This window comes from Blastomyces dermatitidis, assembly GCF_000003525.1.
Source record: "Blastomyces dermatitidis ER-3 genomic scaffold supercont1.3, whole genome shotgun sequence".
Lineage (NCBI taxonomy): Eukaryota > Fungi > Ascomycota > Eurotiomycetes > Onygenales > Ajellomycetaceae > Blastomyces > Blastomyces dermatitidis.
Window position 1 is genome coordinate 2,324,721 of NW_025544776.1, and position 19,253 is coordinate 2,343,973.

The 19,253-nt window shown below is 47.0% G+C and overlaps 8 protein-coding genes across 8 annotated transcripts; 4 read left to right on the plus strand and 4 right to left on the minus strand.

The window, feature by feature from the left end:
- The first annotated feature begins 1 nt into the window (after position 1).
- On the plus strand, positions 2-1,792 carry BDCG_02936 (uncharacterized protein). The gene is made up of 2 exons (XM_045418528.1): positions 2-356; positions 453-1,792. Exons 1-2 carry the CDS (start codon positions 243-245, stop codon positions 1,422-1,424), a joined length of 1,086 nt encoding a protein of 361 aa, XP_045275069.1. The 5' UTR covers positions 2-242; the 3' UTR covers positions 1,425-1,792.
- BDCG_02937 (5-methyltetrahydropteroyltriglutamate-homocysteine methyltransferase) lies at positions 1,597-5,316 on the minus strand. The gene is made up of 4 exons (XM_045418529.1): positions 5,097-5,316; positions 4,813-5,032; positions 4,624-4,743; positions 1,597-4,562 (listed from the first exon to the last, which is right to left on the minus strand). The coding sequence occupies exons 1-4, from the start codon at positions 5,105-5,107 to the stop codon at positions 2,589-2,591; spliced, it is 2,325 nt and encodes a 774-aa protein (XP_045275070.1). The 5' UTR covers positions 5,108-5,316; the 3' UTR covers positions 1,597-2,588.
- Positions 5,317-5,538: 222 nt separating this feature from the next.
- BDCG_02938 (uncharacterized protein) lies at positions 5,539-9,123 on the plus strand. The gene has a single exon (XM_045418530.1). It carries the CDS (start codon positions 6,299-6,301, stop codon positions 8,666-8,668), a length of 2,370 nt encoding a protein of 789 aa, XP_045275071.1. The 5' UTR covers positions 5,539-6,298; the 3' UTR covers positions 8,669-9,123.
- Positions 8,561-11,379, minus strand: BDCG_02939 (DNA methyltransferase 1-associated protein 1). The gene is made up of 3 exons (XM_045418531.1): positions 11,139-11,379; positions 10,968-11,085; positions 8,561-10,902 (listed from the first exon to the last, which is right to left on the minus strand). The coding sequence occupies exons 1-3, from the start codon at positions 11,233-11,235 to the stop codon at positions 9,252-9,254; spliced, it is 1,866 nt and encodes a 621-aa protein (XP_045275072.1). The 5' UTR covers positions 11,236-11,379; the 3' UTR covers positions 8,561-9,251.
- Positions 11,380-11,463: 84 nt separating this feature from the next.
- BDCG_02940 (endosomal cargo receptor) lies at positions 11,464-13,423 on the plus strand. Its single transcript, XM_045418532.1, has 3 exons — positions 11,464-11,742; positions 11,850-12,223; positions 12,293-13,423. Exons 1-3 carry the CDS (start codon positions 11,586-11,588, stop codon positions 12,440-12,442), a joined length of 681 nt encoding a protein of 226 aa, XP_045275073.1. The 5' UTR covers positions 11,464-11,585; the 3' UTR covers positions 12,443-13,423.
- On the minus strand, positions 12,963-15,787 carry BDCG_02941 (uncharacterized protein). The gene is made up of 3 exons (XM_045418533.1): positions 14,572-15,787; positions 14,368-14,475; positions 12,963-14,272 (listed from the first exon to the last, which is right to left on the minus strand). Exons 1-3 carry the CDS (start codon positions 14,648-14,650, stop codon positions 13,566-13,568), a joined length of 894 nt encoding a protein of 297 aa, XP_045275074.1. The 5' UTR covers positions 14,651-15,787; the 3' UTR covers positions 12,963-13,565.
- BDCG_02942 (alcohol dehydrogenase) lies at positions 15,616-17,738 on the plus strand. Its single transcript, XM_045418534.1, has 10 exons — positions 15,616-15,969; positions 16,150-16,294; positions 16,409-16,495; positions 16,576-16,638; positions 16,763-16,870; positions 16,933-16,984; positions 17,044-17,132; positions 17,196-17,258; positions 17,320-17,398; positions 17,458-17,738. The coding sequence occupies exons 1-10, from the start codon at positions 15,920-15,922 to the stop codon at positions 17,478-17,480; spliced, it is 759 nt and encodes a 252-aa protein (XP_045275075.1). The 5' UTR covers positions 15,616-15,919; the 3' UTR covers positions 17,481-17,738.
- On the minus strand, positions 15,795-19,202 carry BDCG_02943 (methionyl-tRNA formyltransferase). Its single transcript, XM_045418535.1, has 4 exons — positions 18,879-19,202; positions 18,744-18,814; positions 18,551-18,678; positions 15,795-18,497 (listed from the first exon to the last, which is right to left on the minus strand). Exons 1-4 carry the CDS (start codon positions 19,138-19,140, stop codon positions 17,762-17,764), a joined length of 1,197 nt encoding a protein of 398 aa, XP_045275076.1. The 5' UTR covers positions 19,141-19,202; the 3' UTR covers positions 15,795-17,761.
- Between the last annotated feature and the right edge of the window lie 51 nt (positions 19,203-19,253).

A 19,253-nucleotide genomic window follows, 5' to 3' on the forward strand; every position in this document is an offset into this window, starting at 1 on the left:
AGTTCCTTATCATGTAACTATTCAATGCCCGTTGCAATCCCGGAATTTTTAACATATAGTAATATTGAGCTAGTTATTTATGCAAGCTATTGAAGCATTGCGGCTTGGCCATGATATCACTTTCGCCAGTTCAAAACCTCCTCCGCTCGTTCCAGATTATTTAATTGCTGTATTTATATCTCCTCCTACACTAACAACATTCCACTCCAGGTAAATTGCACTCATTACCTGTCACCCAAGCTATGGACACTCTTATAAACTGGAGTACTTCCCTCCCACCGCTCCAGGAGTTCCTCCCTCCTGTGTCTCCAGAAGCGTACATCGTCCTCCTCTCAATATTCCAATACTTCCCTATGGTAAGACTGCTACACAACGCCTCATCCGGACTCCCAAGCTCGACGTAGCTCTTCTGTGTCAAATCAAAAAGAAGTGCTAACCTTCCCCTTCAAAAGGCCGCCCTTATCCAACTCGCAACTCCTTTTTATCCGCAGGGGAAAACGTCCCTCCCTTCCTCACGCCTAAACTTCCCCGGCCGATACGCATGGCTCTGCATGGAGAGCGTCGGTGCCCTTAATCTCCTTTACACCCTCTACACGGGTATTTCCATGTTCCCCGACGGCCAGTTCCCCAGCTGGCATAAACTCGTCGCATGCATCTATGTCCTCCATTACCTAAACCGGGCCGTAATAACACCCCTTTTCCTCGCGCCCAGCATGTCGCCAATTCACCTGATCATTATCCTTTCGGCTATGGCATTTAATTACCTCAACTCGAGCTGTATAGCAGGCTGGTTGTTGGGTTACGGGACTCCAGTCCTGGGGTCAACTGCGCCGCGACCACAGCAAGCACACCTCTCACGGACCTCAAGTTTCTCCACCACGTACTTCCCAGCGGAATACATACCCTATATTGGACTATGCCTATTCCTAATAGGAATGTACGGCAACATCAAAGCGGAGGGAACCTTATTCCGCCTACGGAGAGAGGAAGCCGATAAGAACAGTAACAATAACAGCAACAACCCCAAAACCGCCCAAACCCCAAAAAACAAATACGACAAAGTCTACGTCCTCCCCCCTGCCACCGGCTTGTTCCGCACAATTCTCTTCCCCCACTACGTCTTCGAATGGATTGAATGGCTCGGTTTTCTCCTGATAGGCGTCTCCATTACTCCAGCTCCCGCCTCCGAAGCAACTGCCGCCACCCCCGCCCTCGTCCTGGCGCCTTACTATGCACCTCTCGCAAACCTCCTGCTAGATAAATTGGGCCTGCCATTCCCCCTCCCCGCAATCGCATTCCTCGTAAACACAGTAGCGACGACGTCGGTGCGCGCGAGCTGGGGCCGGAAGTGGTATGTAGACCGCTTTGGGGCGGAGGCGGTGGGGAGACGCGGTGCGTTTGTGCCTTATTTTAAGTGGCTGTGATGACACCTTAATTATCTATTTATTCATTTAATTATATTTACATGTATTTTGAGCTAATGGGACGGAAAGTACTTTGTCTATGTTTTATTTACGTTACTGCATAATATTCTGGCAGGAAGATGTTATGGAGTAGGTTCGGCGGAAGGAATACTCATTGGGCTGATGAGAGAAACAAATATATTAATTCTATAGACTAAGTTACACTGAAATAGACAAAAACACAGATAAGGAAGAAAAGGAAAAGAATATTAAGAGCAGAGACTCATCTGGTTTCTTATAAACAGGCAAGCAGATAATGAAATGAACAGTGACAATTGAATAAATAATAATTAAAATGAAAGTAAAGCTCAGTCTCAAAATAAGAATAATTGATGATATATTTTTTAAGTATTCATAGATAATGTTAAAATAATAATAAGCTCATCATAGCTGTGTTACTCTCACTGTAAGAAATAAGAAATATATCTATTATAAAGACTGAGAAATAATTATTGATTTTTTTCTTTTTTTTTTTTTCTCCACATTAGTTATTCAGTTAAAATTTTCATCTGTATTAAGAAAAAATAAACAAAGGATGATTCACGAAACCATATGAAAATAATCCAGCCGCTTTAGTTTCTTCTAGACTGAAGTAGGTCTAATGAAGAAGAGTTAGGGAAATTGCTGTGGAATACCTACGGGATTTCACTGGTGCTGTCGAATGAAACCTTTACGCTGTATCTAGAATATGTAAACTTGCTTTTGTTATATTTATCAAGCAGACATATATCCCTTTTGATCCTAAATCCCGCATAACTGTGAAATTATCAAAAAAGAATTGAGGGGAGGATAAGATTGCTCGTGTCAGCGAATTCACTAGAGAAAGAGAAAGAATCCACAGTTAAATTAAGAAAGGCTAATAAAAACACAATAAAGATTACAAAAACGCCGATGTTGAGATCGTGGGTATGTTTGTGAACTTTTCTAGCTCTCCTACCACATTGTCCCCCTAGGGTTGAGTCCCAGCTCGCCTGGAACACCGAATGAATGCATGCATGTTAAAACATTCCTCATTGTTTGGTGAAATAAGTCGTCTCTATAACTCATAATCATTAATCTCCGTCATATCCTAGTCGCACGTGTTGAGCGTAATTGCGACGGTTAAATCCTGCCTGGCTGTTGCCTTTATTTAGCATACTTTTGGCGGAAGTACTTGGCAGCATTGACCATGTTGGTGAGGGCTGCCTTGGTTTCTGGCCATTGTCTTGTCTTCAAACCACAGTCGGGGTCGATCCAGAGTTGATCTGGTCGGAGATACTGAAGCTCCTCCTCGATACGATCCTTGATTTCCTGCTCGCTTGGGACACGAGGGGAGTGGATATCATACACTCCAGGGCCAATGTGTCGTGGGTAAGCCTCGTCGACGAAGACCTTGAGAAGCTTGGCATCGCTCTTGCTATTCTCGATACTGAGAACATCGGCATCAAGGGCAGCAATGGCATGGAAGAAGTCTTGGAACTCGGAATAGCAGAAGTGAGAGTGAATCTGGGTGCTGTCCTCGACTCCGGATGTGGCAAGGCGGAAAGCCTTGACAGCCCAGTCGAGGTAGGCTTCACGCTCCTTTCCGGATCGGAGTGGGAGACCTTCACGAAGAGCGGGCTCATCGACTTGGATTACAAAGATACCAGCAGCTTCCAAGTCAATGACCTCATCACGGAGAGCAAGGGCGAGCTGCTGAGCTTGCACAGACTGGTGAACATCATCGCGGGGGAAAGACCACCGCAGACAGGTGATCGGACCAGTGAGCATGCCCTTCATTGGCTTCTTGGAGATAGAAGCAGCATACTTAGACTCCTTGACGGTCATAGGCGCAGGGCGCGAGATATCTCCAACAATGATGGGAGGGCGGACACAGCGGGAACCGTAGCTCTGGACCCAGGCATGGGTGGTAAAGACATATCCAGTCAACCTCTCACCGAAGTATTGGACCATATCATTACGTTCCGGCTCTCCATGGACAAAGACATCCAGATCAAGCTCCTCCTGGATCTTAACGACGTCCTGGATTTCCTGCTCGATGAACTTTTCGTAATCCGCAGCCGTAATCTCGCCCTTGGTGAATTTGTTCCGCTGGATCCGGATGTCCTTGGTCTGAGGGAAAGATCCGATGGTCGTGGTGGGGAACAGGGGCAAGTTGAGCTTTGTCTGTTGTTGGCTAATTCTTGTTGGGAATGGGGACTTGCGGTCGTGCATCTCGGGAGTAACAGCATCCTGTCTCTCCTTGACCTTGGAGTCATTGGTCCGCTTGGACGAAGCACGGGCTTGGATGGATTTGGCGTTAGCCTCAAGCTGCTCGCGCACAGCAGCAGGGCCTTCAGTGACAGCCTTGGCAATAATAACAACCTCGGTAGCCTTCTCAACAGCGAAGCTGAACCAATCCCGAACCTCTGGATCAAGGTTCTTCTCGCTTTCGAGGGTATGGGGGGTGTGCAGAAGCGAGCTCGAAGTGGCAACAAGAACTCTCTCCTTGCCAAGCTTTTGGATAGCAGTCTCAACGATCTCAATTGCTCGCTTGAAGTTGGTCTTCCAGATGTTGCGTCCATCGACAACACCAGCAGATAGAATCTGCTTGGGTCCGAGGGCACTGATCACGGTGTCGAGTTGCTCTGGGTTGCGGACTAGGTCGATATGAATTCCATGGAGGCTTTGGAGGGATGGGAGGACGTCAATGTTGTGGACGATGTCACCAAAGTACGTGGCAAGGACCAAGCGAGGTGCCTTGTCACCAAGGGAGCCCAACTTCTCATAACTGGTTTTGAAAGCGGCCTTGGTCTTCTCTGGCAAATCAAACACCAATACAGGTTCATCAATCTGAACATCCTCAGCTCCAGCAGCCTTAAGCTGGGCCAGCAGCTCAACGTAGAGAGGGACGAGTTTATCAATGACGGAGATGGGGTCGATGGTCTGGTCACGGTCGGCCTTGGCGAGAGCAAGGAACGAAACAGGACCCAGAAGAACTGGACGGGTCGTAATCCCAGCCTCCTTAGCTTCTTGGAATTCAACAACCGGTTTGGGATTGCTTGAAAGAGTGAAAGTCTGGGTGTCCTGTAGAGTAGGCTTAACATAGTGGTAGTTCGAGTCGAACCATTTCACCATTTCCTGGAATGAATTTTGTCAGTAACCAGGAATAGAAGGAGATGCTCGGGTAATGGAGTCTTACCAAACTGGGAACGTCGACAGCAGGTTCGCCATCCTTGGCAGGTCTCTGCAAGCCTCGTCCCATGGCGAAGTATTCGTCAACAGGGTGGAGGCCATATTTAGAGTATCTCTCAGGAATTACCTGTTTGAATATTCTGTGTCAGCGATCTCAAGGAACTGGAAGTCAAGGGAATTGACGAAGTAAACATACACCAAAGAGTTGGATGTGGTCGAGAACTTGGTCGTAGAGAGCAAAGTCATTGCTGGGGATGAGATCAACACCGGCAGCCTTCTGGATTTGCCAGTGCTCAAGACGGAGTCTCTTGCCCTCGTTGAGGAGATCCTCGCGCGAGAGCTTGCCTCCCCAGTATGCTTCAGTGGCCTTTTTCAGGTCTCGAAGACGTCCCATACGGGGGAAACCGAGAACAGAGCTGAGACTCTGGTTAGTACTTAAGTGTATACAGTGAGCAATTGACGAGGGTAAAGTGTGCTTACGATTGAACCATTTTCACTATGTTTCTCTAGCAATTGGTTCCTAAAAAAGATATGAGGTGGATATGAAACAGAACAGAGTATTGTCTATGTTACCCTGACGCACAGTAGGGTAATTGTAGAGTGGATTGATGGGAGAAGATAGATAGAAAAGGAGAGAGGTTTGTGAAGGTGAAGAGATGGGAGGTTGAGGATGGAGGGGAGAAAAACTAAGGGAAAAAAAAAAAGCAGTTAAGAGCAGCGAAAAAGGAGGGGTGACGCTGCTTAGTCAAACTCAATTGGCGGGCGGTGGAGGCATCGCGGCATTCTGATTGGCTGAGATCCGTAGCTGGTCACGCCATCGAGTAGGCTCACGTGATGAGCGAAATCGGGCATGGCGGGGCATTCTGTCATGTGATATTCATACCCTCCAGTATCGTATCTATCCTGTCCAGCATCAATCTCAACAACACCCCCTAATGCAAGGGAAACAGTGCAACAGAAGGCATTGTTTTGGCTCTTGAATATATATCCAAAACTTTAATCACCTGCGGATCTAGAGATTTTCGCCTGAACGCATGCACAATCATGCTTCGAAGGAGCTCGAGCTGCTTGTTTTGCCTGGTCATCCATCCTATCAATACTATATACTACTGCTACTTGCTTGCACCTATTACAGGCCTCTCCTGATATCATCAAGTATCGAGTTGACTATGGGTGATATACATGACAGATGACATGTAGACGTCACGCAGCGCTGAATGCCTCTTCCTACATTTAACCACGTCTCAACCTATATACAGTTGTGATATAGAAAGTGCCAGTCTGGACTGGCCACTATCAGGACAAGCATGACAAGAACGATATGTTCTTTCTCGGCTGATTTCCTTTGCAATGTTTATTGCAAAAGTTTTCCTTATTTTGGAAAGAGAAACTGCCCTACCATTATATGCGAGGATGCTTGGGTTCCTTCCCCTGTCATGTTCTGCATAAACAGATGCTATTTACGCGGTTATTTTGTTCTATCTGCCATTTTAAGTCTCCTTGTGTCAACTCAAGGGGAATGCTATTTATTTCGTACTGAAGTGTTTGAACAGACCCAGCTCACTCTTTGCTCCCCTAGTTTGGTCCGAGTCAGACAGGCTCTCACATTTCTTTCTCCTTATTTGACTTAGACTACTATTTAGATTTGAAAGAGCTATAGTTTCTCTATATTGCGTGTTACAATGGTTTTCAGTCCATGTCCGCGCAGTCAGCGATCGAAGGGGCCAGCATCTACTGCTCAAGGCACCTCGCCTCCTGATGATCGAGCCCAAGATCTTCCCACCCGACCAAGTTCCACCGCTATGGGTAATCTAAGTGAGGAAAGACTTGCCCTTGAGGCAATTTTCCGTTCTTCCACACCCCAAGCGGGGAACGCTGAGGCAGATATTATTCCTGAAGCCCATCACCATCCACGGACCGCGGCCAATCGAACGAAACAAGTCTACCCCAAGGCCAGCCGGATTAGTTTAATTCAGCTATCTCATAAGATTCGAAGGAAACTCTCTAGGGAATCGACGATGCCGAAAAAATCTTCCACAAAATTCAAGGAACGTGGACATACGCTCCAAAATGGTGACCAAAATGTAAATCCCGCTGCTGGCATCGATATCGCGGCTACCAGCGATGCTGAGTATGACAGCGATGCGCACTGCATTCAAACCCCTCAAATTACCGAGCGTGTCACATGTGGTATAACCGGTGTAGCCAGCAGTCCTATGAGAGTCTTATCAAGTGTTGACAGCGCCGAAGGTTCCTTAGAACTCAGCCATGATATACTTCTAAAAGGTTTTGATGGAACCACGTCCACAACTTCGGATGACGCGCCCGGCTTTGGAAAAAATGTGCCCGCCAGCAATTTAGATCTTGAACTGGCAGATAGTGCAGGATTTGGTAAATTCGACACATTCGAGAGCGGTTTCAAGTCACATCTCCAGGCCGTATCCCGGAGGCTAACACGGCCGTTTATTCCTGGTTCGTCAAACTTTCCAGAAGATATAGGGAAACCTGTAAGCGGTAAAAATATCGATAGTGCACCTCTTTTTGAATCATCCTTGTCCAGATTCTCATGGGAGTCCGATCCAGCTCGCACAAACGACCTTAGTCCCATACCCGTGCTCCAGGTCGAGCTATCCCAACTGAAAGCCCACTACGAAGCTGATGTGCCTAGTAGAATGGCATCAGCTCATAGTGGGTACTTTCCTCTGCTTCACAAAACGAGCCCACAAAGAACGTCAAGCGCTGACAGACAAAGCTCCTCTGGTTGGCAGGCTAACAACAAATATCGCGCTCAGAGCAGATTCATCGAGAGTTTCGATGGTATACGTTCTAGTAGTGCTAGTGATCCTGTCATTCAGAACTGCAATTCTGGCCAACAATACATGAGAACGAGAAGTGTTAGTGATGGATGGATTTCTGATGGCAAGCGCCAGGGTTATGGCTTCCATTTTGTCGCGGAGGATGATGGCAAATCTCCAAGTTCAGAAACAAACAATCCATCATCGGAAACTAAACAAGAACCCACCCTCAATTCTGATCTGCGTGATCTAGTCAAGCTCTCAAGGAGCGAAAGAAATCTAGAATGTTCTTCACGAGCTTCCAGTGAATCAACCGCCGTCGGCAGACAACATGGAGGCGAGAAGTCGGACGATAAGGGAGCCCGGGGCGTTCTCGGTTGTGAGAAATTTGAATCCCAAATGAACTCAAAAGAGTCTCAAAAGATCCCATCAGATTGCAATGGGAGTAACAAAGGGCTTTTCTCTCAGTGGGCTAGGTTTCCAAGCTACTCTAAGGCTGCAAGAAACGAATCTGCTGGGCGTTCCGATAATGTTGTGGCTCGTGACTTTGTACCCACGGATACGCCCAAGGCAAGCCAAAACATAAACCCCTTCCCGTTACCGAAGATTGCACACGATAAAACTGATTCACTGCCTGCCATTAAAAGAGGTACAGGGTTGTTCCACTGGTTACATCGTTCCGATAGCCTTGACCGCAGACGATACCGAGCAGGACATAGGAAAGAAACCTCTAGAAGCGACGATTTGAAGGACCCAGATCTGGAAATTATCCCTGGAGGACCAACTGGTCGACTTGTTCTTGAGCAAATTGGAGACTTCAGAGACGAAACTAAGCGGCAAAAGCTGCGTCTAAACGCTCGGGAATCGAGTGAGAGAGTAAGTGAACAACAGACTCCCTGGAGCAAGGTCGAGCATCCCTCCCCTCTGGGATCTCATCCACCAGGTCAGCTGGGTTTCTCTACTTTCGATGGGAGCGGTATGGACGCGTCGATGGAGCCATGGTCTGCAGACATCTGGTCACGTTTGTACGAGGATTGTATAGGGGCATTCTCCGATGACGGCGAGGTTACGTTTGAGCCTGGATCGGAGAAAAGTCCTGAGAAGGCCCCGATTGATAAACAAAGGCACGATCAGGCGTCAACTAGCATAGATCTCCGCAGCTCAACTGCGGAGTTCAAAGAGGAGCAACTTTTGAATGAAGTTGGCTCGAAGGATGGTCTATTAAAGCTAGTTGAGCAGGCATGGGGAGGGAAATAGTTATCATCGATGACTATTCTGTGTAAGACCTAAACATCCGAGAGTTTTCGTGATTCGATTCGGGCATGGAGGTTTGCCAGGGTGTTTGGAAGCGTCTTTAGTTCGATGTCGGGTTTAGAAACACTCAGTCCTCTCTAGTATCGTTCCTTTTTATATCAGCCCTTCTATAAATACACGAGTTGGAATGTATGCCCCTATTTTTGGCCCCTCCTATATCGCACCTTTCATCCATTCATCCATCGATAGATTTTGTTTAAGGAGAAATCTGATTAGCGTGTTTGTACCTAACTTTTATTCTTGGCGTATACTGTTTTTCAATTCCACTTCACGCCCATTGTGAAGAACACACTGACAATGGAGCATGAATCTTATACTAATTGTGCCGAATATGTCAATTCACGACAAATATACACCGAAAAGCATAGCTAAGTAATGTAGTTAAAGAAGAATATAAGGGCTAAAATTAATATAAACCTAAACCCAGATAGCACAGCACCTAGCTAATGGTAATCCTAACCCCTTCAAATTCCCTAAAACACTCCGCGAAAACCAAGTTAAACACAAAATATAACTCCCCGCCAGGCTACTTCTTTTGCCTCTTCGTGCTCTTGTCGCTAACTGCGCTTAAAACGCTCGCGCTTCGTTTATGTGTCCTTCCCGAGCCAGCTGTCGCCGCTCCCTCAGCTCCAGCTTCTTTCGACTCGTCATCTGCTTCACTCTTGATCGCGCTAGCTTCATCGTGTCTTTTCGTTGCTGGCGCATCGGCGCCATTGATAGCAGCAGTATCGGCAGCGGCAGCAACAGCCTTCTTATCTTCTCCGACACCCTCATCGCCTCCCGCTGCTCCTTGCTTCTCCTTGTCGGCCTCCTTGTCTCCTTCATTCCCCTGCCCTGCTCCCGCAGTGTCTCCACCAGTCTTGCTAGCTTCTTCCGCTTCCAGCCTCTCCTTCTCCTTCCTTTCCCGTTCGTGTTTGGCCGCCTCTAGCACACGGATCTCGCCCTCGACTTTTTCTGCGAACTTGCGCACGTCGAGCAGAAGATTGACCGAATGTATCAGCTTTTCAAACTCCTTGCACACCTTCTCCGTCGGCATGACGAGTCGGGGTGGGATAGAAAGCTCAGTAAGCGCTGCAGCAAGTTTCTGAGACTGGATGTTAGATTTCGCCTGTGTGAGCTTCTGTGCCCTATCGTTTCGGAACTGGACGCCTGACGTAAGACGCTCGTGACGTGTAACGCCATATTTGGCTTCTTCGGCAGGAGTGAGTGATTTGACGTTTGGCTGCTGAGCTGCTGCGCTGGCTGCTTTCTTGGTAGTTGCCGGTGTTGGCGCCGGAGCAGCAGGCGTCTGAGGTCGACTCTCGCGAGCACTCTGTGGGGGATTCTGTTGGGTACTCGGCTGGCTTGCTGGACTGGATGTGCCAGTTTCCAGCGCCATAAGTGAACGACGTTTCTTGGACTTATCGGCTTGTAGGAGCGTATGGAGAAGTTGCGATAGGCCTTGGCTCGACTGGTACATCGTAGTATTGCTCGTGCTGATAGGTGCCTCAAGTCTGGCGTAGAGCTCTCTTCGCTCTTCGATAAAATTCTTCTCGTTGGCCACGATCCGTTTGAGTTCCTCAAGGAGCAAAGTCTCTTCATTAACTTCGTCCTTTGATCGGTTCAATTGTAATGTGGCCAGATCTTTACGGGCCTTTTCTTGTTCAGGGTCATACTTCATCATTTTCTCATGGAGGTTGAACTCCGCCTCAGACATCTCAGATGGAGGATGTTCAAGTGCCAACATATTTGCAGCAATAGTGTAGTAACGCGATTTCATCTCTTCCATCGTTCGACGTCGGGTTGTTGTAACAAGAGCCGTGGATTCGCCGTTTGTCGAGGGTGGGCTTGGGGGGTATTCGTATCTGTCGGCAATGACGATCCATCGCAAATCGTATTCCTCGACGAGATCCATAAGATAGTCCGTCTCCTCACGACTCCAGATATGGCTTTTCAGGTACCGATTGTACTGATCATCTGTATATCTTTTCGGGACTTGAGCTTTCACATTATACTTCGCAAATGCATAGACATCCTCCAGTTTATTTTCCGCAGCTTCAGTTTCGTTTTTAACTTCCCCATCTCCCGCTCCTGCTGTTTCAACAGGAGTCGCTTCATTAACGACGGCTCGTTTTCTCTGCCAGTGTCGGAGAACAAGACCATCTGATCGAGCGGAGTTTTCAAAAGGGGCCATCTCCCTATACGACGTACGCACGTTAGCAACGGTGTTATTCAAACACTTCCGGATCATGAGATGCCTTACCATGGCCTCACTTTCAGCTTGCTCACCCATTTCCGCCGTCCCTTATATTTATTCTCGTTTAAGGCAATAGGAGGAGCACGTTCGCCTAAAAGAGCAAAGAGCTCTCGAGTAATACCCTCTATAGAGAGACATTAGCAGCGCATTCCAAATCTGGGCTAAAGGCTCACGTACCCGGTCGTTTTTCGACGACTTTCTGTTTCTTATGAGGTCTGGGTTGGCCGCCGTCTGCAGGCAGATCCAGCATATCACGGATGTCTGCGGCGGCCATGGTGGCGACCTAGAGGGAACTGTCGCGCGCAGGGGCAATTTAGAAGCGAGACTAATAAATCCTTAAAGTCCTTCTATGTAGAAGCACTGCAGTAAAATGAGGATTCGCGATGGAAGTGTAGTAGTTGTTGATGATGGTTTGCGCGATGACTTGATGTATGGAATCTAGCAGCGGAAGTATGAAGGAATTGTGTTTGTAGTGTTTGCATCTCTTGTGACATCTTGAAGTGGACACTTCAACTGTTCTCCTCAAGCAACAAGAGCCCCCTTAGCCATACCCAAGTCAACCCGCACGCATAAAGCTCAGGGAGACTCTTCAATCCTAGCTGTGGTTTGGCTTAACTCTCCATCATGGCGTCCTCCCGCTCGCAGTCCTGGTTGTCGTCATTTTTCGCAATTGTAACGATCCTCACCCTATCAACACCCGTCCACTCGCTTTACTTCTTTGTCCAGCCACGCCAGCAAAAATGCTTCTACGAGGACATGCCGCAAGGAACTCTAGTAGTTGGTAGGTTTTTTTTCTTATTTCCACCCTGTGGCAACTATACCGTATCCCATCAGATGCGATGGTGGACGTCATTGGACCTTTGTGTACTAACCGTTCTCTCTCACCAGGTACCTACAAAGCGGAAGTCTACCAGCCAGAAACCGGCTCCTACGTCTCGGATCCTAGCCTCACCCTTACCATCACAGTCGACGAAACATTCGACAATGATCACCGCGTCGTATCCCAGCGCGGAAAGGATGCTGGACGCTTCACTTTCTCCGCCGCAGACGCTGGTCAACACAAGCTCTGTTTCACCCCAGAGACCGCTAATGGAGGATGGCTCTCAGGCTCCGCTGCAGTAAAATTGGCCCTTGACATCGCCATTGGAGAAACGAGCAAAATCGAAAGCGAAGATAAATCCAAGATGGAGGATATGGCTCACAGAGTCAAGAGTCTGAATAGCAGACTACAGGACATCCGCCGAGAACAGGTTTTCCAACGGGTAGGTGACCTAGCTACTATATCATTCGCTGTATGATGCCAATATATACTGACTTGAATCTCGTCTTAGGAACGAGAGGCCCTATTCCGCGACCAATCCGAAGCCACCAACGCGCGTGTCGTCCGCTGGACTTTAATCCAACTTGTCCTCCTCTCATTAACTTGCGCTTGGCAGCTTTCCCACCTCCGATCGTTCTTCATTAAGCAGAAGCTTACATAATTTGGAGTATTTCTTTTTTAATACGATCTCCTGATGCCCACGGGTCTTTGAAATCCTATTCGGAGGGAGACTTCATTGCTTTTTTGTTTTTTTAGCCTGCCAATGAGGCGCGTGAGGACCCTATGGGATTAGACAGGAGTTGTTCGTTCGGAAACTCGTACAGTCCTGAATTGATGCGGTGAGGTACGCATCGTTGAGCGCTTCGACTTTTTCCTTTTAAGAGTTTCTTTCCTTTTGTGAATTGAAATGTGTATGGGTATATTATGGGCTTATTCATGACTATGTCAATTTATCACCCCCTGTGATGTTTAAAGGTAAAATCTGCGTGAATATTATTTCTGGCGATTTACCATAATCTATATGTTTTTTTCTCGAAATTCTCTTCCTCACCCCTTCCAAGTCAACATAATTTTACTCCCATTTTAATTTTAAGACTTGGATCAGCTCTGGCCATGTAAGTACATCGCCCGCCTTCCTCGAAGCCAGATACGTATAAGAATTCAAAGAGAAAGTACATTACATTTCGTTCTGAACTGATACGTGTGCTAAGGGTACCTAATAGCTGCCGCGGTACATACAGTCCAACTTAGAACCATCCCCCCTCAACTACAAAGCACTTGACTACCTAGGTAGATACATTCATATTTAACCCGATAGCTGAAATCCGCAGAAAGAAACAGAGACGACACAAATTTATCCGCCAACAGACCTTAAAGAAGAAACGTGCGTCCGGCTACCTAACAAATTTGCATCCGAAAGCGCCATTACGTTGTCCACGAACAAGGAATAAAGGTAAGTGAATACAGAGAACAAGCTCAGGAACCGAACTTGGACCAAGCTATGGGGAACCAGTTAACAATTCGAGGTACTGGTGAAGAGAGAAATTCTCGAATTGAGATCCTCCATTGCGAAATCCTTCGAGCCAAGGGGCAAACATGAAGAGAGGGGCAAAAAGAAAGAAAGGAAGGATGGAAGAAAAGGAAGAACAGAAACAATAATGTCACAAAGAAAGGAGGGAAAATACATATTCAGGCAACCCCGGCAATGGCCTCAGATAGCTCGAAACACTCCCTAGCTGTCTCGGGGTTTACAAATCGAAGACAATGGAGTTTCCTTCTCCCATTCAGAATGGCTGGCCCTCAACCCATCCATAACGGCGTGCTCGTCCCATGCGATAGGGGGACTTTGGAGTTGGTGGCAGCGATTCATCTTCAGGTGTTTGGTCAGCCAAGCGCCAGGATATCTGCGCCAGCTCGCGGAATGGGAACCAGTCCTCTGCATAGACAGAAACAGAGCACGTATCAGAGTGAGAGTACGACGAGACATCAGCAGCTACATCTTCTTGGTCAGGGGGTGGTGGGGTATCTCCGTTATTACTTGCGCTGCCTTCAGCAACGCCAGTGTTGTTGTTGTCGTCCGTGGTCGGCTCCGACGAGGCTTCGGCTACAGAGGCAGTTTCTGGTTCTCCAGGAGACTCTTCTACCACTTCAGCGACGGTTACGACGTCGTTAACACTGGCTGGTCTGCTCTGTTGCCCATTGTTGTCCACAGGATGCATGCGCAGGGGGTGAATATCTGGCTCATCGTTGGCAGTGTCAACTACTTCTGGCGGGGCGTCCTGGTACTCGCTTTCAGAGTCGGTACATAAAGACAAATGCCGAATGCAACGAGTGTAGTCTCTCGAAGCTTGGGGTGCTTGAAAACGTCTAGGTATGTTGGCATCGCTATCTGCGATAGGGCGCTGGAAAGAAGCAACCCCTGTCAAGCTCGCAACCTTTGTCAGCTGGAGGTTGAGTTGTTCTGCAGCGCGTCGCTCAGCAGATGGGACGCCTTGATAATCATATATTAGCTTACTCTTATTACGGGCAACAAACAAAGATCGACATATGGCCTCCAAAGTACCACTTCTCTCAAACCTGGCTTACCGTTTCCCTGATGTCTCTCCCGACGGCCAAAAAGTCTACCAAGCAGCCCGAACGGAAGTCGACGACGAGCGTTCGCATCCCTACTACTGCCAGGTACTTCATCTGCTGCTGTTTGATTGCCGATCCAAGTTAGCTATCTGCAACTCCACTTAAAGAGCTGTTGAAACGGGATAGTAGCTTGGGAGCTATCTTTTTTATTATTACCTTCGTCTCCTGCATTGACCCTTTCAGTGTGAGAAGTTTGGGTACTTTCATTGTTATTCTCAGGCAGAGGTGAACCCATCGCCTCCCACCTCCCGCCTGGTGTTTTGTGTCAAAGAAGACACCAGAAGGCAGCTAAGGTGCAGTTCAAAGGATTGATAAGTAGTGAGTGATGTCTCAGAGCTTTGTTGTGAAATGAACACCTTTTAACAATGACAGCAAGTCTTGAGGGGCTGAGAAGTTGAGATGTAAACAGGAGCAAGCAAATCTGACATGGACGCTCATTTCACAAATGGCCACAGCTTCTCATGCGGTTCTTGATTGACTGACTGCAAGTAGCATCAGACAAGCTACTTCAAAATGACATCTCCATTATATTTAATTCTAACGCAGCCTACTCAGACACAGGCTTTACAGCTTCGGGCGCCCAGCAAGAAGATATTCAGACTAAGAGCAGAACCAAGTTCGAATAAGAGCGGGCCAGAGTAAATGCAATGCAAGCCCCTGATCTGATATTCTCGTCTCCTGGACATGGCTCCTTACGGCCTAACGTGCCCTTTACGCAGGTCCAGCAGTGGATAAAAGGGAGGCAGATTGGTTCTTCTTCTCTTTAGCAGTATAAGAGATATCTCATTCTATATGCCCTCTATCTAGCAGCAATGAGTAAGGAAATTACTTCGTGATGGCGCCGCCACCATCAGCGTCGAAAGGAAACCTCGAAGGATCAAAAGGAGTGACAATGGAAACAACAGTGCTCATTTACTGCAGGAGATATATGACTTCAGAGCCATGATCCCCAGGTGTAGTAGCGGATGAATAATGAAATGAAACGGAGGGTGAGTATGATATTGCCGGAGGGGCCAATCTCTGAAAAAAAAAAAGAAAAGCAAAGAAAACAAAGAAAAGGAGTGAGCTGATAACAGTGTATCAGATGTCCATACTAAATAGTGTACCTGTATAGGCGCAAAACCTGCAAAAATATTAAATGAAATCAGGTAACGTAGGAGTTCAGAGTTCTGCAGTATACTTTCGGTGGCTGACATTCTCCGAAACTCCCGCTAGGCCGAGGCTATTGACAAGTAACAAGGGGCAATTTCCACTCCATAGGATGCTTCCCCTCAGTATGCTATGAAGGCTCCTGATACTTGCTTGCTACATGTAGCAGATGCTTGCTATGAACCACCAAGAGGGGGCACATGGATGTTTCTCTTGGCTGAAATAATAAGATAGAGTACTATATATATATGCTCTGGATGTCTTTAACCCCTGCGGCCCAGCACTCCCAAGATTTTTCCTCTTGAATCAAACCACAACAACTATATAATCCAATCCAATCCAATCCAACACAACCATGCCATATTCTCTCAAGGGAAGAAATGTCCTTATTACTGGAGGCTCAAGGTCCGATATATTTATCCTCCTTGAAGTGTTGTTTTGTGATATGCTATCAAACCCACCCCCACCCCCACCCCTCCTCAGGACTCTGCAGGGAAGGGGGTGGGAAATCCAAAAGAATGGTAGAAAGGGAAAAGAACAATTGAACTGAAATCTAACTTTCTGTCTTTTCTCCATTTTATATAGAGGCCTGGGAGCTCTGGTGGCAGAGAAATTCGCAGCGGAAGGCTCCAATATCGCCCTGAATTATGTATCAAACGAAGCTCGCGCGAAGGAAACTGCTGAGAAGCTGGAGAAAGAATTCAATGCCAAAGTCATTCTCGTCCAAGCAGTATGTACAAGTCTCTTTTCTTTTCTTTTTATATTGGGCTTACAGGTATTGCAAAGATGAGAGAAAATGAGAGCGGTGTTAACTTCAGAGAATGAAATATCTAACCAAATATAGGATGTTGGTATACAGGCAGATTGCATCAAGCTCGTCAAGCAAACGATTGAGCAGTTGGGAGGCCTAGATATCGTGATCTCTAACGCTGTATGGCTCCCCCGTCCTCTCACATACTTTTCCTCGTCACCATATGTAAAAACATTTTCCTTCAATAATGACATTTTTAGGGGTGGACGAAAATGTCCCAATTCGACGATCTGAATGCATTGAATGAAGATGAATGGGACAAGGTATGGTTTGAAGGCCCTAACATACTATCCACATTAAGCACGAGAGAGAGAGAGAGAGAGAAAGTTAGAAAGACGCAAGAGCTAATCTTCCATGTTCACTGTTCACTCTTGTTGATATTGGCAGTGCTGGGCAACTAATGTCAAAGCAAATCTTCACATCTTCCGAGAGGCGGAACCGACGTTTAGCGCTAACCCCGAAGGCGGGGTGTTTATCATAACTTCTTCCACAGCGGTTAGATATTATTGTTGATTTCCGTTTGAGGGAAAAACTTCTGCTGAAGATATGTGTTATAGGGCATTACTCCAGGAGGGAGTAGCATGGCATACTCCGTCTCCAAGGCAGCAGGTGAGCGGATATGGACACTCCAAACATGGCTGCCAGTGTTCTAACCATCTCGACTATAGGGTTGCATTTGATGAAAGCGCTCGCTTCATCTCAGGGGCCCAAGATCCGAACTAATGCTGTCCTCCCAGGGCTTCTCCTCACCGAATGGGTGAGTGTAACCTAGATGAGATATGCCAGTTCTAGGCTATTTCGATTAACAATGTGGACACAGGGCGAGAGATTCCCCAAGGAAGCCATCCAGGACTATATAGATAAGGTTGCTTTAAAGCACGTTGTAAGTAACAAGCCGACCTTTCATAGTTGTTAATGGGAGACATGCTAACCACATATCATAGCCTGAGCTTGATGACTGCGCTGATATATTCATCACAATTGCCAAAAACACCTCTATGACTGGGCAACAGATTCAAGTTGGTAAGTTAAACCACATCTTCGAAGTCTTTGGCTTATTAAAGCCACTGACTGTGATATAGATTCCGGGTACTATTTCCGGTAATTCATGTGCTGCTGGGAAGAAATACCTGGGTGATCCATGTCGATTGCACTAAAAGGAGGGCAAATGAAATGGGAGATGGTTTAAATATAACTGCGTAAGCCGCCATGTTTATGGTAGGCAAACAGATAGACAGATCGTAGTACAATAATATAAAGTATACATACACCTATTGTACACCCAACCCCTGCGTAACTCGAAGGAATTCAATGCATAGATTCCAACGAATAAATGATTCCTAGTTGTGTTGTGTGCCTTTCCATACCCCTTAACAGAGGTCAGTATCATACAAGGCCCGCAAAGAATTTAGCGGGCAACGGAGAAGACATAGGCTGAATATCCAACAATTTTCCCTTCTTAGCGGCTCGATAAGCCGGTGCGGATTGTTGGCCTTGGACTTTAATTTCGTCTATCCGGAAAATCTTCCGGTCGCACGTTGTTACGTATAGGGGACGGTCCAGCTCACTGGCATTCGTCCGAGAATCCGATGCGAATATCACGCCAGGGTCCAGTTTGACGGAATCGAGAACACCCGCAATAGACTCATCAAGTGCCATCTTGGTAAATATTATTCTCTTTGTCTCGTAGATTCCAGAACCTGGAGAGCCAGCCTCAGTGACGGCATTATTCCACAGAGGGCCGAGCACTCGTTGGCGTCGACTTATCTCTTGCGCGGTCCAGGAACTCCAATTTATATGTCGATCTTCCGGCTTGATCTTCCCAGCATGTCGCAGAGCAGCTTCATTATCTGGTTTGTACCATCCCACACTTTTCAATGGGGGAACAAAGACTCGGTTTCGAATACCTGCTACAAGCATTTGGGCGCCTTTGTCCGAGACCAAATCCAGCAGCCGCGGAACATCGCATGTATCTGGATCTGGTATGCTAAAACCTGGAGGTGGGGTTTGATCAAGAATTACTCCATGGTCGAATTCCCTTGGATCAAGTGTTTGCAGTGTAACTCCCGTTTTCGTTTCCCCGGCTAACAATGTGTGGTGTAAGGGTGCCGGTCCTCGAAAGCTAATTTATCCCATTAGATTATCTTCTCAGCCAATGGAAAAGTTAAGACTTACTCTGGGAGTAGAGAAGGATGGACGTTAAGACCTCCATATTTTGCGGAGCTCAAGATTCGAGGAGGTATAAAAAGACCAAACGATACAGCAACGATGAGATTTATGGGATGCCCCTGTGGTTGCGGAGGCTACTCGGGTAAGGTGGTTAGGGAATCGGAATATCATAGATTTTGAGACAGTAAGGAATCCTCACTTTCCAGCCGGTAAATGTATCAATTTCGTGGATAGGGAGAGACAGGTGCGTCGCAGAAGCTTTAATTGGGACTTTATATATAAAGTTAGCTAAATGAAACATTCCTCTATTTATTGGAGAGGAACATATGAGCACCTTCCTGAATGTTTTTCAGCCCCCGTCCAACCCTCTTCCCAGGCCTGCAGACAACATCAATTGAGGCGATCGATTCCGGATTATTTCCGCGTTCCTTGCACAGCGCCTTCAACGAAGCTATGCTGAAGCTATCTGACCCGCAGAAGAGGATCCTCAGAGGGTCGCATGACTTGGTGGAGGCATATCGAACTTTAACATGAGTCGTACGAACCAGAAATGGCCGACGCAGAATAAATAGCCCCGAGGTCACCATATAATTCATTAGGCCATGAAGGAAGTTGATCTGGTGTTTGGAAACTGAATGTAAAGATTGAGGTTAACTAGAGCCCTATCCATGTCACGTGATGATAACTCGTTGCCCAGCCTTATCTGCCT